We start from the raw sequence: 16,510 nt of genomic DNA on the forward strand, positions 1-16,510 counted from the left end.
AACGACGATACATGTCTGGTTATTACATGTACATTTTGCTTTTCAACACATGCATGCATACTAATTGTATGGTGTAGAATTGCACCCTTTACCAAATTTTCCTTCATTTACACAGTATAAGGAATGGTAAACCAAATTCACAAAACAAAATGCATAAAGGCCAAGATTGTTTTAAGCGTAGGAACTTCATTCGCCAATACATAAATACATGTATTCAGAAAAATCGCATGCATGCATTGCAGGACTATAGCATATATGTGTGTTTTAACGTTTCTGTAACATGCCATAATGATTACTTTCAGGCTTGAGTGTAATTTATTCATAAATATTTTCATTTCCTAGATCTGGCGCAATGGATATATTCTGAAAATAGACATACCACTGTACGTCAAAATTTCAAATTCAAATGTATTGGATAAGATGTTAGTATTCATAAATCAGTAAAATTCGTGTTGATGTTTTATTTGATATGATACAGTGTCAATCTACTGCAATGCATTAGTAGGATATGCAAAAAGGCAATAGTATAAACATTTTCTAGTATCGATATCTATATGATCACGAAAAAACATTATATAATTTATATCCGGATTCATATGCCGATTTAGATATCAATAAATTTGGGAACGAATCTGGCATACAAAATAATTAATAGGGGAACACATAAATTCGAGGTTCTTTGGAATTTAATGAAATGCAAATATGCACCTTTCCTTCAACACGAATTGATATGTTGTTTCAGGCACGTATACAGGGTTTTGGGGTGGGCAGGGAGGCTGGACTGGTCTGCTCTCCCAACTTTTTTGACAATTTACTTTTTTCCGTTATTTTAACATACAAAGTCAGTATTTTCTACATGCACAGTTTAAACTAATTTCTTTTTAAAAATTTGTAATGAATTCAATTATAAGCATCAACTCCTGTAAGTTTTCAATATATTGTCAATCACAAATTTTTAAATAGCTGGAAATTTTTAATGCTTGTAAGTTTACCATTATATCAGTGATCAATTGTCTTTCCTTCTGTGAAATGATATATTGTATATCAAAGTAGGACAGTCTCTCTCTCTCTCTCTCTCTCTCTCTCTCTCTTTCTTTCGTTCAATCAATGAATATGGACATACAGAGACCGTAAATAATTATGTGGTTCCAAAAGAGACAATAAAACTATACTTTCGTTTATATATTTCCTTTTATATGTGTCTTTGTGTAATCAACTGTTCATTATGGATTGCAAATGTAATACCCCATTTTCAAACTGATGTATGTTTTCGATCATTATTCCCTTATTTGCAATTGTATATCCAGGTTTGTATATGATCATCGATAAATTTGGAATTGAGCACGCAATATATCCAACCAGATGCTCAGTGTATATGATTAGATTCCCGATTTCTATAAACTGCAAAACCTCGACAAGACAAGCATTCAATACAGGAAATTTTGTCGACTCTTGACATCTCCCATGATTGAAGACACCCTGTTTGGCACGGGTGAAGTGTGTCGCAGTCTGTATAATGGAATGACAACGTGTTGTAAAGTTCTAACGAGATACAAATGGAGTCTATTATTTTGTTTCGTGGATTTATCAGAATAAAGAGAATCTAATATTTTCGGTAAGTGCACATCTCCGATACCTGTTGAATAGACGTCCGTATTTGATACGTTTTTTTTGGCGAATATTCCATGTGCATTACATATTATGCATATGGCATGGACCTGTATTTTGCAAGAATTGATATAAATAATATATTTTATGCTCTTTGCTTATTCCATTCTATCAGTATGTAATTGGCAAATGATTTCTCCGCATTTATTTCATAAGAAACTGCAAATACTTGCGTGCACTTGCAAGTATGCAAGAAAAGATTTTTTTGGCAGTTTTTTTCTAAATTATCTAAAATTGGGAATGTTGCATTGGTATACAATAAATATTTTGTAATTTTGAGCAAAGCATAATGTTTTAAAATGTGTTTTTATTTGTTTCGCATTCCCTATATATTACTATCGGAGATGTGCACTGGTCGAGTCCACCTAGAAAAATCACTCAGGTGTGACAATCACATTTGGGGTATATCCGGGTAGAGTAAATTAGGCTACCTGAGAGAAATATGGCGGATAAGATGAGGAAGGTGTACGTATTTATTAATTCATGTCAGTTTTAAGTTATGAAAGTTTGTTTAAACAAACCCTTGCAGAACGGCGACTAGAGCTGAATATTTTAACAAAACCAGCTCTTAAAAACCCCTTACTAAGCATTTCTATTGGTCAGAACCTGAATACCATTTAATGGATCATGCCACTATACAGGCTATACTATTTTAAATAGACATAGTGAATACAACATTTTCCCGCTATACTATCGAAACGCGGGAAATTATAAGTATAAACCTTGCTCCCTATAAAATGAATACAACACACTATATATTGCCCGACAGCCAGCCGTACGTGCATTAAACAAACCAAAGAAAGGGCTGTGCCGAATATTACTGTTACAAACCCAGTGTTTTAGAGACCAACAAACGCTTTTCCAAAGAATCTAATATATATCCATCCTTTGCTACATCTGTTTTCCATCTACCATACCTCTTTAGGCACCTCTCATCCACACTAGAGTTTGCAGCCACAATGACCCCACCTGAGTTTTGTAAATAAGTTTACACTTATCTTTAGACCTAAGCTTGGTCTGAATAAGAATGAATTATTGTCTGCGACATCACCCATAAGAGACGAATATCTTAAATACATGTTAACTAGACAAGCGGATGTTAATCCTTTGGATATAAGCACCTCGTTCCCCTGTCTAAATTGATCAGTTTTGCTTTTACGAATGCACAACACTAAATAATCTTGATACAATTGAACATCATTAAATATCAGTTGTTATCATACCGATTGTTAAGCCGTTCTTGGCACACTGATTTTGACTGCGGATAACTCCGTTTACCTGATCAGGATATAGGGCTCACGGCGGGTGTGACCGGTCAACAGGGGATGCTTACTCCTCCTAATGCCCTTAGATTTAATATTTTGAGACATACATGTATCATTGACTTTCCATATATAAATTAAAGTTTTGAAATAATTCAAATTTTAACAATAATCATTGGAAAAGACTCTAACAAAATTTATGTTCTCATGATGTATAAATCTAAATAAATCATTGATTTTGCAAAATCGTATGACGTCACATGGGGTGGTACTGCATATTAGCGTTTCTTTAAACTACTCAATTCCAGTATTGTGCAGTAGCGACATCAGCAAAAGATAATTTCATTTCACAAGAACCGATTTCGTGGTTTCTTAAAAAAACGTCTTACGATAAGACCCCCCCCCCCCCCTCTATGAAATGTTGAACGTATTTCGAATTTCTCTCAGACTGTTGAGTTTTTTTTAATAATCTAAAAGTTCCCATGTGTACTTCTCTTAATTTTGCATTCTTGATAGGATTTATGAAATTGATCACTCTTGTTTGCATCGACACATGATGATAATAATGAAATTCAGAAAGCTGACGACAGGGAAGCCAAATTCATCTCATTTGTCATAAACATCATTTGATAACTTATATGTATATTGCAATCCTCCCGGTCTTTCTGTGATTGCCTTTACTCATGCATTATATGAAAGGCGAATATTATGAATAGTGATCAATCTCAGAAATTGTTCAAACATTATGACCATATGTGTCAACAGGAGGAATGCAGAACAAAAATATAGCAATATTGTACAGATCCTATTTAAAGGATGAACAATTACAATGGTAATGTTTAAACACTGTCTCAAAGTAACTAGATTCGCTTACAGAATTTTAAAACCTTATCTGATATTAAATGAATTTCTAAAACCAAACCTAGAAATTTACTCATTGTTCCATTTCAATGAGAAACATTGTTGAAGTAATTTTGAACATGATATTGTTTGGTATGTGGGCGATTCTTTCATTTCATTCACAAACTGGCAAAATATTGTTCGATGTGATTTTTTTCAAATTATTACGATGTGTCTTAAAAGTTTGAATTGATTCTGTGTCTACACTTCAAAAGCTTACTAGAAAAAAAAAATATAAATCCGTTTGGTCTAACAACACAACTCAAAATTAATCAATGTTAATTGCCCAATTACCTCATTACAATGACGTGACGGTAATCTCCTATATTAAGTTAGTGTTGGAATTTTGAATATATTTCTTAGAAAGGTTTGGAAAATAATGTAATTTAAACTTTTTACTTATTTTCTAAAGAAAACTAATTGAATGCATGGAATACATTGTGGGGAAAACCACTCATGGAATTATTTTTGAAAGAAAATATTTTGTCCATCAAAACATGTTCCATACCGTAACGCTTCTATTTTCTGCACTTATGATACACCCATGAACTTCATTGACATATTTCCCGACACTGCAACATTTTATGTCATATTAAAACACATGTAATACTTTCTGAATGATGGTTACCAGTGAATGCAAGAAGGCAGCAAATAAGTACATTTTCTTCAGTTGTGGTTAATTAACGTTATCTGTACCGTTCATTGATTTTTGTTTAAATTTGATTAAATAGTCCCTAGCAAACAACGATATAGACACATTCATTCAATTAATTTCCAAAGTAACAAGAATTGCTAAATTAGGACATGATTTGAAAAATATATATGGGATAATGTAAGAAAATATCCATACCGCAACACTCCATATCGTCACATCAGTAACAATAGCGGTACGGATCTATGTTGTGACGGTATGGAAATTCTTTCAATTAAGTTAATAAAATTGATATTATAATTGGAAATTTTTTCAAAATGGCAAATATATAGGGTTTTTAAAAAAACCCATAAAATCACATGAATTTGCTGAAACAGAAAAAGAAATACATGAATTAGACCTATGGTTTCAAAAGCTTAAATCTGGTGCAGTGGCCCATGTCAGAATATTATGTAAGTCTAAGAATGTATGATCTCACAGGGTAAGGGTTCTTACTACTTGTTATATATATATATATATATATATATATATATATATATATATATATATATATAAAGATAAGTCAACATTACCGTAGAAAACAGCCAATCTGCATAGCAATGGTAAAACCGGCAGCTAATGAAAAAATGTATAACATACAAGCTACATGTATCTGTCCTGTTTTGTCCAGCCAAATGTGCTTGTTTCAATCCCTCTGAACACGTTTTTCATGAAATTATTCAAGAACGCAATGAATCAGAGGAATCTACAGAAATTGGCATAAGTTGTAATGGAAATGTGACAGCAGAATGAAAAGGTGAAGATAACGAACAGTGATCAATCTAAAACTCCTGTAAGGAATACAAGATAAAGAGTTGGGCAAACATGGACTCTGGACAGGATATACCAGAGGTGATATCACATGCCGAGGAGGAGTAAGCATCAGATTCTCAAGATAGCAAGATAATGAAGGTTACAGATGGAGGTGCAGAACTTATAGGGAAGTGCATCTTCGCAAGTCAATTGTTTCTGATACGCTGCGCTCCATATATGTTTATATGGAGTGGATCATATCAGAAACCCTTGACTTGGGAAAATGAGGGAAGTGGTGCGTTGTAGAGTCTGATAGAAAACTTTACCCAGGTACAATTTTGGGTGTAGACTATGATTCAGTAGAGATTATGAGCCTATAGAAACATGTATCAAAATGAAATGTAGAAATTGGACATGCACCCAAGCAAGAATTCGTGCAACTGTTGGAGTATACAATGTATATGAATGCGATTGAGTGTGCTTGGTGATCGGACTTATTTGATTAATGTATAGAAGCTGAGATATGAACTAAAAGATGAGTTAAATTCTGTTATTTTGATCAGTTGAGAATTAATGTGTGATGTTGAATTATTTGACAATTTCTTTCATAGAAAATTCCCTGATAGAATATCTCAGTTTGTTAATCAGTCTGTTATTCTGTACCGTAGCATTGATGTCTTACCGTCACAATGCATATTTTAACTAGCAACCTCTTAAAAGCAATGTACAATTATCATCATAATCTTTCAGAGGAACAATTATCTTATGGGATTTCCTGTATGATATAAACAGCCTTGATCTCTGTTCAAATTTGAGCGCAAATCTAAGTTTTTAAGTTCTTAAACGGGGGAAATTTCATTTTCCGTACCATCACCAAATTTCTTGATAAAAGATTATTTCAATTTAATTATCTTTTATAAAAGAATTATACGATGACTGTGCATCTCATCATTTTAGGCCAATTTAAATGTTTAACAGCCAATAAATAATTACAAAACAAGTTTAACAATTATGTTACGGTATGAATTTTTTTTAACACGTAACGTCGAGAATGACGTCATTACGTAAAATCCGTAAGTCCAAGTGTGTGGCCAAACAATATTTGACAACTTCAAACTTCATAATATTAGATTATAACTGAAAGGTTGGAAACAATTAACCTCAAATAAAAATCAATACCCATTCTGAAATGTTAACTCAACGAGAGAATAGCCTATGTTTGTGATTGTCTCAATGGTTAGATAAACTATTTTCATATCACGTAGTTGTCCTTGATTTCTATTTAACAATCACTTCTATTGCAATACACACATGTGTTTATTGCGCCGGTGTGGCATGATTTCCATTCCCGATAATTAAGCTTTCCTATTGAAACTAGATATAGAGATGATATTGGTTGCAGGTTATAATACAGGCTCCGGCCCGCATAGTTGTAGGCAAATACCAATTCCCGAAATATTGAATGTTTATCAAAATATGTCATGGTTTTTTGAGCCGGCTTGTGATAGCGAGAAGACTCATATGTTCACCGGCACTTCATTTCCGATTTTGAGCACACATGTTTGTTGATACATACGTGAGATAAAGCAAAGAATTCTTAATTTATTGAAATTTCGGCAAAATATGGGAAATATTGTGCATATCAAAGTGGTTGGTTTAAACACACTATTGGTTATTGTGTTCTTGCATTTAAAAGCAGCGTTACCTAATTTCAATCACAGGTGCTTGTGGACAGGACTTCCGGTACCCCCCTTCTTTTATTTTTAAATGTTCAATTCCTTGGGTATTTCGGACGTATTTTTGATAAAATATGTAACTTCAGAGTTTATCTATTTCAATGGAATACACAAATCTCGCATAGAAACCGTTTTTAAAAATGTCATATCACCGGTCATAATATATGAACAAGGTGTGCAACTCAGCCAGCGACATGTTGAAAAAATCTACACCTCGCTGAGAAATCCTATCGAAAAAAACCACCAATAATGCACATACCAACTGAAAAGAACGGTCATTCTAAATCTACTGATGATTCGTGGATTAAATGCATCGCTATTTGGTGCGCAATAACTACTTTACATCGCTCAATTTCATCGTTTTAACCTCGCTACTTCTCATTTCTGACTATAACGAACGGAAGTTGTGATGTTCGAATATTTCTGTCGCAGCCAACTATTTTTAGAATGAGAAAACCCGAGACGAGGTCTTCCGAATACCATTAGCTACACGAAAAGGGAAGAGAATACCGATCATAGTAATCAAGTCTAGCCAAAGCGGATCATGCATGTAATTTCATTTAACTGGTCAATTCGGTTGTGGAAAGATTAGCACATCCACAAATATAATTAAAAACCTCATAGTGTTGGGTAGGTAATTTATCATGGAAATCAGAAAGAACCATGAAAGCACAATATATTGACAATGTTCCACATTCCAGTTATAAGGCCAACTATATAACATTGGCTAACATTCGTTTTTTAAAAAGAAACAAAATAGTTTATCAAGCCCCTTACATATGATCAGATCCAAATTCGATTAAAAATATAAAGAGTAGGGGGGGGGGGGGGGTAACAAATTAATTGATAAAGGAATGTCAAAACTTTATGTTATAACTTAAATATAAGATTAAACAAATATCAACAACCAGCACTTGTGCATGCATCGCACACATATTTTGTGCATAGTTCACATCATGATAAAAAAAAAACTACCCGCTTCTACCCCTACCCCACTCCCAATATCATTTTAGATAATTATAATCAAACATCGATCTGTTCAGCATGACCTAATCACAGGGGTTCAGGCCCCCACCCTTCTCCGAAGAACATACATGATTCGACTTTTTGGTTGAAACTCTCTACTGCTTATCAGCAATGTCTTGCAAACACAATAGAGTCAACTCATGTAGGTTATTCGGGGGGGGGGGGGGGGGGGGGGGGGGGGGGGGCATTGTATCAACACCATTATGATCCAAATCATATCGTATAGGGTTAAGAGTTTACAATGATAGTATATTTGGATATATTAAAAGTGGTATGGTTCCAATAATGTGTAAGTGTGCATGTCTTTAAAGTCTTTCCACAACCGATTTGAAATATTTTGATCGGTATTCTCCTTCCTTTTCGTGTAGCTAATGGTATTAGGAAGACCTCGTCCCGGGTTTTCTCGTTCTAAAAATAGTTGGCTGCGACAGAAATATTCCAGCATTGCAACTTCCGTTCGTTATAGTCAGAAATGAGAAGTGCCTAGGTTAAAACAATGAAATTGAGCGGTGTGAAGTAGTTATTGCGCAGCAAATAGCGATGCATTTAATCCACGAATCATCAGTAGATTTAGAATGACCGTTCTTTTCAGTTGGTATATGCATTATTGGTGTTTTTTCGATAGGATTTCTCAGCGAGGTGTAGATTTTTTCAACATGTCGCTGGCTGAGTTGCACACCTTGTTCATATATTATGATCGGTGATATGACATTTTTAAAAAACGGTTTTTATGCGAGATTTGTGTATTCCATTGAAATAGATAAACTCTGAAGTTACATATTTTATCAAAAATACGTCCGAAATACCCAAGGAATTGAACATTTAAAAATAAAAGAAGGGGGTACCGGAAGTCCTGTCCACAAGCACCTGTGATTTCAATATGTTCGTTATCATTTGGTTTGGAGACAACTCGAACGTGCATGAATCCGTTATGTACATTGTTCAATCTCTACCCAGAGTTATCGTTCCTTCCCATCACACTTAAGGTGGCAAACGGCTTTGTCGAAAATATGCTATCGAAAAGCATCTTTATTAGGACGGATCAAATATTTTGGAACTTTACTGATATTGGATGAAATTATGATCGACTAAAAATACATATTCAAGACAATTATATTTTATATTTAGACTGAGCACGTAATTCGGCGTCGGATGGTTTTAGAAAATATGCCTGTGATATTGATGTCATCAATGGATTTCGATATTGTGAGGGTATAATGATGTTGAAATTCAACTTTAATACATGAACGTTTTTAACAGCCTCTGTAGTTATGAAAACGCTTCAGAGTTCTAGAGATTCCGATTGATAATTGTTGAAATAATATTGTACCACGTGTTGAAATTTTTTGCCGGTTTATGTTTTATTTTAATTTGAAATGAATAAGTCATTTCTAAAATGTTCTCAGGATATCAGCACTTTTCAAATAGTCTAACTTTTCTTTGGTTTACTCATTGAGATACTTTGAGGGTACGCTCTTGCAAGAAATCGATTTGTAAGACCCACCCATCTGCCAACTTATCAACAATAAAGCATTAGTGTTTTCCTACAGTATAGGTAGAAAATATTTCAGAGAATTTATAAGAAAGGCATTGTTCTAAAATTAGCAGGCTTATAAATATCTCCCAACATTTCTCCATTTAAGTGTAAAATATTTTTTTTCATGAAGAAAAAATAGTTGATCCACCACTTCTTGCAAATGAAATGCATCAGACTATCATGATGCTGTCATAATGACAAGCGCATCGTGATCAAATTTTTGCCTATATATCAGGGTGTCAGATTACATTAACAACACAGAATCCCCGTTGAATGGTAAGTTTTTGTGTAGTGCTGTACTTCCGTGCTATTTAGAAACATTAATTATTTTCCTGATGTTTTGAAAGATTGTGATATTTTGTTGTTAATGTGTGATGTCACAAATACACATCCCTGTATAGATTAGGACACGCCTCCTTACTGGAATCTTAACTGTGCTGTGTTACAATCACCTTAGCAGTGTTATTCCACATGTAAATCCATTATTCTAACAGGATTCTGACGAAAATATATCTGGAATCCTTAACTGAACTCTATATTTGCTTTGTTTAAATAAATAGGCAACGAACTAGTTAAAAATATCATTTACGTACGCGCATGTTATGTTTTTGCGATAATACTTCATGTAAACAGAACGAAGAATGAGATGATCAAGATATTTGAAGACTTCAAGAAAATAATTTGTATCGATACCGTCTATGAATTGTGTCCGGGCTGTTATTGTTTTAATGTCTTTTGCGGATGTAAAACAGATGTAAAACTTGTCCTTTGATGTTTTACATACAAGTACCGATAAATGATAATCTCATGTAGATATGCTGGGTACCAAGGATAGTGACCTTTCATATTGAACTTTTCTGGTCACACAATTTTTGAAGCTTTTATGGGTAAATTCCTCTAGCCGATGTGTCGAGATCCTGGTTTATGACGTTGCATTTCCATAGATATCTAGTGAAGCATAATAGGCATATTTCACAATACAAGATTCAGAGTTAAAGTTTATTAGACAATGCTGTATACCCCATCCCTTGTTGGAAATGGCGGGCGAGTCGACTCTGGGGCCCTTGAATCCTGACGGGCGAGTCGATTCTGGGGCCCTTGAGGCCTAGCGGGCGAGTCGACTCTGGGGCTCTTGAGGCCTGTGATTGCTGCTTTCATGGTTATAAAATAATTAAAACAAAGATCATTATAACCGGATATCTACGTCTATTGCTGTTTTCTAAAATAAAAACATAATATTGTTTGCGTTATGGAGGTTTAATGGGCGATACATGTAATTTTCCTGTAAACAGGAGATGTAACACTTGTTTACTTGGGCAGTAATTATACAACTTCTAATTATACAACTTCTAATTATACAACTTCTAATTATATAACTTCTAATTATATAACTTCTAATCATACAACTTCTAATTATACAACTTCTAATTATAAAACTTCTAATTATACAACTTCAAACATGCAGTCATGCGAATCGTTCTCATTTTCGCAATGTTATGTGAGATTATGGCAGAGACGATTTGCTTCACTCGAATTGAATTGTTGACCATATTCATTTCTTTCTTATTTTTTTATATTTCCATTTTCTTAATGTTTGATAAAATTCTCACCCACTACATTTCTATTTCACCAAATTTAGAACCTTATCAAACCTTATCTGATATTAAATTAATTTCTAAAACCCCAACCTAGAACTTTACTCATTGTTCCGTTTCAATGAGAAACATTGTTGAAGTAATGTTGAGCATACCATTGTTTGGTATGTTTGTGATTGTCTCAATTGTTAGATAAACTATTTCCTTGATTTTTATATCACAATCACTTCTATTGCAATATGCACATGTGTTTATTGCACCGGTGTGGTATGATTTGCAATCCTGATGAGTAAGCTATCCTACCGAACCTATACATACCAATAATTTTTGTTTCTAAATATAATGCAGGATCTGGGCCAAGTATTTCTATGCAAACAAAGAAGTTCCCGAAATATTGAATGTTTACCAACATTTGTCGCGGGTTTTGTTTCGTTCATGGTTATACAATAATTAAAACAAATATCATTATAATCGGATATCTACGTCTATTGCTGTGTTTTCTAAAATTAAAAAAAATAGTATTTGCGTTATGGAGGTTCAATGGGCGATATATGTACTTATCCTGCTTCTGTAAACAGTAGATGTAAAACTTGTTTACTTAGGTAGTAATTATACATTGTCAACTTCTACCAAGCAAACATGCAGCCCTGTGAATCCTTAGCATTTCCACATTGTTAGATAAGATTCAAGCAGAGGGAACTACATGTAGCTTCCCTCGAAGCTGAGTTGAATTCTTGACAATATTTCTTTCTTTCTTTTTAAAAAAATTCATATTTCCATTTCCTTACTGTTTGATAAAAATTCTCTCATCCATTACCTTTCTAATTTGCCAGATTTAGTTCAAATTTGCCTGATCACGATCGTTACTTAAATGTTATATAAATAAACAAACGGCGGTGATAAGGAAGGTAGAAAATAGGGCTGACTTCAGATAAATTTAGTTTTCGGTTTAGTATCATATTGAATGCCCACTCCCACCACCATCACCACTCTACCAAATATAGTTTCCTCATTTTTAAACTTCGAAAGATAGTTATGTTAAAGGCTTTATATATAGTGTACACAGTGTACTTAAAGGACACATCGCATGTTTTTAAACTTTTTAATTTTTTCAGCAAAATTAATTCATTTCATGCCTGAAACTACTTTACATGTGTATTAAATGAAACAGTTTGCGTAGTTTTCGACGTTGAAAGCGATGAAATTCAAATCTTGCGATATGCATATTTTCTTCGATATTTTACGCGCCATTATCTGTGATGTCATATGCGACCTCGAGCGAGAAGATTTGAAAACAGTTTTTAGCCATTTCATAAACAGATGATATTTAATTGACAAACAAAGAATTATCACATTATCGGCTTGTAAATAACACTGCATTAGGGTGTGTTGTGCCGTTTAAGAGTGTACTTGCTGTCAGTAGAGAGGATTTGGACTGTTGTTTTTTTTAATTTTCGAAGGAAGGTATGAGGGACAAGACGTGAATATTTTTTGTCGGCACAAGGACTTTGCCATAAAACAAAACCGAGTATAATTTGTCTCTGTACTTTTTCAAACAAGCACTTGGACAAAGACGTAGATAAACTGCGAGAAAATGGTTCTATCGAAGTTATGCACTGTTACATATAGGCCTACGGCATATGCTTTCCGTTCTGCTCTCAAATTCAGTACACACTCGCACCAACTGACCTTCACCTTGTAACAACATATAGGCAGAACTTTGCTAGCCGTGTCTACCAACTGTTTGTTTAAAAAAAGAAATTTAAAGATAAAAGATAATTGAACTTTCAATTATAAATAATAAAATAGATAAACTTTTATATAAATAAAACTATAAACAAACTTATGCTCAGCAATGGTAATACTATTTCTTCACAGACAGATATTTTAGCAGAAATTAAGAAATTCTACAAAAATCTTTATTCTAGTTATGATAATAAATTACATGATGTAAACATTGATACCATTATTGATAAGAATGATGTTAGAATACTTGATGACAACATGTCAAAAACATTAGAGGGATATATAAACAATGAAGAAGCCCTTTTAGCACTTAAAAATATGTCTAATGGTAAAAGTCCTGGAAGTGATGGATTCACAGCAGAATTTTTCAATTTTTTTTGGAAAGATCTTGGATGTTTTTTAATTAGGTCAATAAACAATAATCTACATAGATTTACGATTAAATGATGTTTACATGGAATCACTGTCTAAACACTATTTGGTAATGCCATTTCTGTAAACAACTGTAATTAGCGTTGTTGCTTTTCTAAAATAAACAATGCAATTATTATTAAATTTATTTTTGGAGAAATTAGATAGGCCTAAATTATGATACGATTACGTATCATTGACAACTAGGCCTACTGTCACGGGTGCATTTCGGAAAAAAATATAATAATAAAAATGATCAAACTTATTGTGAAAATCACAATACTTTTAAATTATTTTATTCAAGCAATTTTATTAATCATTATTATTTTTTATCTACTTATAAAAAAGTTCAATATTGAAATTACTTGAATCTGTGTCTATGTGTAACTTTACAAATCCCCATGCTTGAAAATCTCAATAATCCTTTTTTTTTTTTTTTTTTTTTTTTATCTATGAGCGTCAATATAAATCAGACATATGAAGTAATTCAATTAACATTATCAACAGTCTCGCTTAAAATCAGCATTTTGCAAATTCTATGGTCGTTATAACGATCTATACAACCTATCATTGGGTCAAATGCTGTCTGACTTGTTTCATATCGATTGTTAGGCCGTTTTTTGCACACTAGTTTTGATGGATTACTCCGTTTACCTGATTAAGATATAGGGTTCAGGGCAGATGTGACTGGCCGACAGGGGATGGTTACTCCCCCTAGCCACCTGATCCCATCTATGATATATCTAGAGGTCAATATTTGCCAAACTTTCTATATTGTAACACTTATAGGAATTATGACATGATCACTGTTTGTTATCTTTGCCTTTCATCATCTTTAGATTTTCCTTTATTTTCATATAAAGTTTTGTAAGGAACACATTTTGAGTGTGATTGATGCGTATTCATTATAAAATGATCAATCTTATAGTTTGTTGCTTAATTTTAGTGCTGCTATAGCTAACAGCCATAATTTTTTCATTGCCATATTTTTGTATTTCTTTGTCACGAAGATAAATCTTAGTCACAAATATTTTTTTTCGAAAAATGTCATAACATGCTAGTAACAGGTGGTATAGAGCAAAGGTGTTGTGTAGGTGTGATGGGGTGTTGTGTGGGTGTGACGGGGGTGTTGTGCGGGTGTGATAGGGTGCTACGGGGGTGATGTGAGTGTGTGATTGGGTTCTGTGCTGTTGTGATTGGTGTTGTGTGGGTTTTATGAGGTGTGCGGGTGTGATGGTGGTGTTCTGTGGGTGTGACGGTGTGTTGTGCGTGTGTGATGTGGTGCTGTGAGGTTGTGATGGTGGTGTTGTGATGGTAGGAAGGAGTTATATGGGTGTGACAGGATGCTGTGCGGGTGTGACGGATGAATGGGAGGTGTTTACTCTCTTACGTACCCCATTCTACCTGATACTTCCAGGGGTCCTTCATTACACTAAAATTGTATTTAATGGCCAGTGAAAGTATGATTTCACTATCGAAAGAGTGTGGTTTTTTAAAAAGGAATTTAGATAAATATCTCAAAAGATATTAGTAAATAATGGTTTTGATTTTCATAAATGTTTAGTTTAAAAAAAACATAAAACTGTGTCCTTAAGGTAAGGGGCATCAGCTGTCATTTTGTCACAAAAATTGAATCTAATGAAAATTGCTTTATATTATATAGTTCAGTAATAACACCATTGTTTAATAATTTCAATTACATTTTTACCTCAAAGAATGAACATGAATATGTGATTTTGATGATTTAATAATTATTGTTTTGCAAGACAATAATTCTTCCTTAGATATTTCTTTACGCTAAAAGTGGTTATTTAAAGTAATTTTATTAGCTTTGTCTTGTGTTTGAACAAAATAAATGTTTTCATTAGTCATTGTTATATATTGTTATATATTCTGTCTTTGAAAGATTTTGAGATAAAATGGTTCTCATCATTTTCACAGCTAATGCCCCCTTAAACTATTCATATCATGCCTCAAATCACAGCTATACACCCTTTTTATCATTTCGGAAAATCACCAACAATAAAACAAAATAATTGACAGCTTGTATCGCTCTTTTGATTGTGAAAGTATACTTCATATAAGGTGCTTTATGGAACAAATTAATCAACATTTGATGCAATGATTCACCTTAGTAGTGTTTATGAGATTGGTTGCCGTGTTTTATCTTCACCTTTTCATCAACATTAGAAAAGAAACAGCATTCAACCCAACTTCATAATTTATTGATGACTTTTCTGATATGTATCATTCCGTCTAACCTGTTTCCAGACCATACATTAAATGTTCTTGAGTTTTATTCATTGCGATCTAATTAAGCAATCCCGTGTTTATGATTTCCGGTTAATGATGATGTCTTTATAATTTAGCGATCTTGAAAGAAATCAACTAACAACGTTGGAGAAGGGAGCGTTTGAAGGATTGGGAAATTTACAGGAACTGTAAGTATCTCTACATACACTTTGCTCACTATGAACTATTTTTTAATTGGAATCTGAACTATTCTATTTAAAAATGAATACTAATGTTATTGAAATATATTTTTAGCCGACCCCTTTTTCTATTCCTATAAAGCAGAGTTTATTCAAAAGTCTCTAAATGAGAAGAATAAAAACCATTCTTGTTGTGGCGTCGACACTTAGATATATTGACAACGTTTATCTATTAACAATAATCATTTTCATTCATATATCGACTCGATATATCCCGGTGAACGCGAAATAAAGGCACCACAGAGTCCTCAACATTTCCTTCGTACATATACATTTTATTGAAAATAGATATTAACCATAAACTAACTGACTATTAATACATGCATATTTATCTATCTATTTAATGTAACCAAGAAATGATTATGTCTATTTATCATAGTAGTTAGTATATTGAAAGTTGTAATTAAGGTGATAAGAACTTATGTTGAAACCATTGTATATGATATACACTCATACAATGAAATCTGTTTAAATCAATCGTATTTATGTAGGCATATTTGCCATTATTACCCCCATATGATGTATACATTTCTAAATTTATTCAATACGCATGTGCTTGTTCTACGTATTATCAGGCTACTAAAGTTGATGTTACAGGGGTTTCAAATATCTCCTTTTTAATCAGAATTTCGCAATTTTTATGGTCGTTACAATGATTTAGTCTGCCAATGCAACTTATCTTTAAATAGAGTG

General features: G+C 33.3%; 1 protein-coding gene across 50 annotated transcripts in view; it reads left to right on the plus strand.

Moving 5' to 3' along the window:
• Positions 1-16,510, plus strand: part of LOC125659436 (leucine-rich repeat-containing protein 15-like) — a 615,079-nt gene that overhangs the window by 3,093 nt on the left and 595,476 nt on the right. For all 50 annotated transcript variants that reach the window (XM_056149051.1, XM_056149060.1, XM_056149061.1 and 47 more), the window contains exon 2: positions 15,695-15,766. In XM_056149051.1, the coding sequence (XP_056005026.1) occupies positions 15,695-15,766 (72 nt within the window). The remainder of the gene's footprint in view (positions 1-15,694; positions 15,767-16,510) is intronic.

Source organism: Ostrea edulis, chromosome 9 (genome assembly GCF_947568905.1).
Source record: "Ostrea edulis chromosome 9, xbOstEdul1.1, whole genome shotgun sequence".
Lineage (NCBI taxonomy): Eukaryota > Metazoa > Mollusca > Bivalvia > Ostreida > Ostreidae > Ostrea > Ostrea edulis.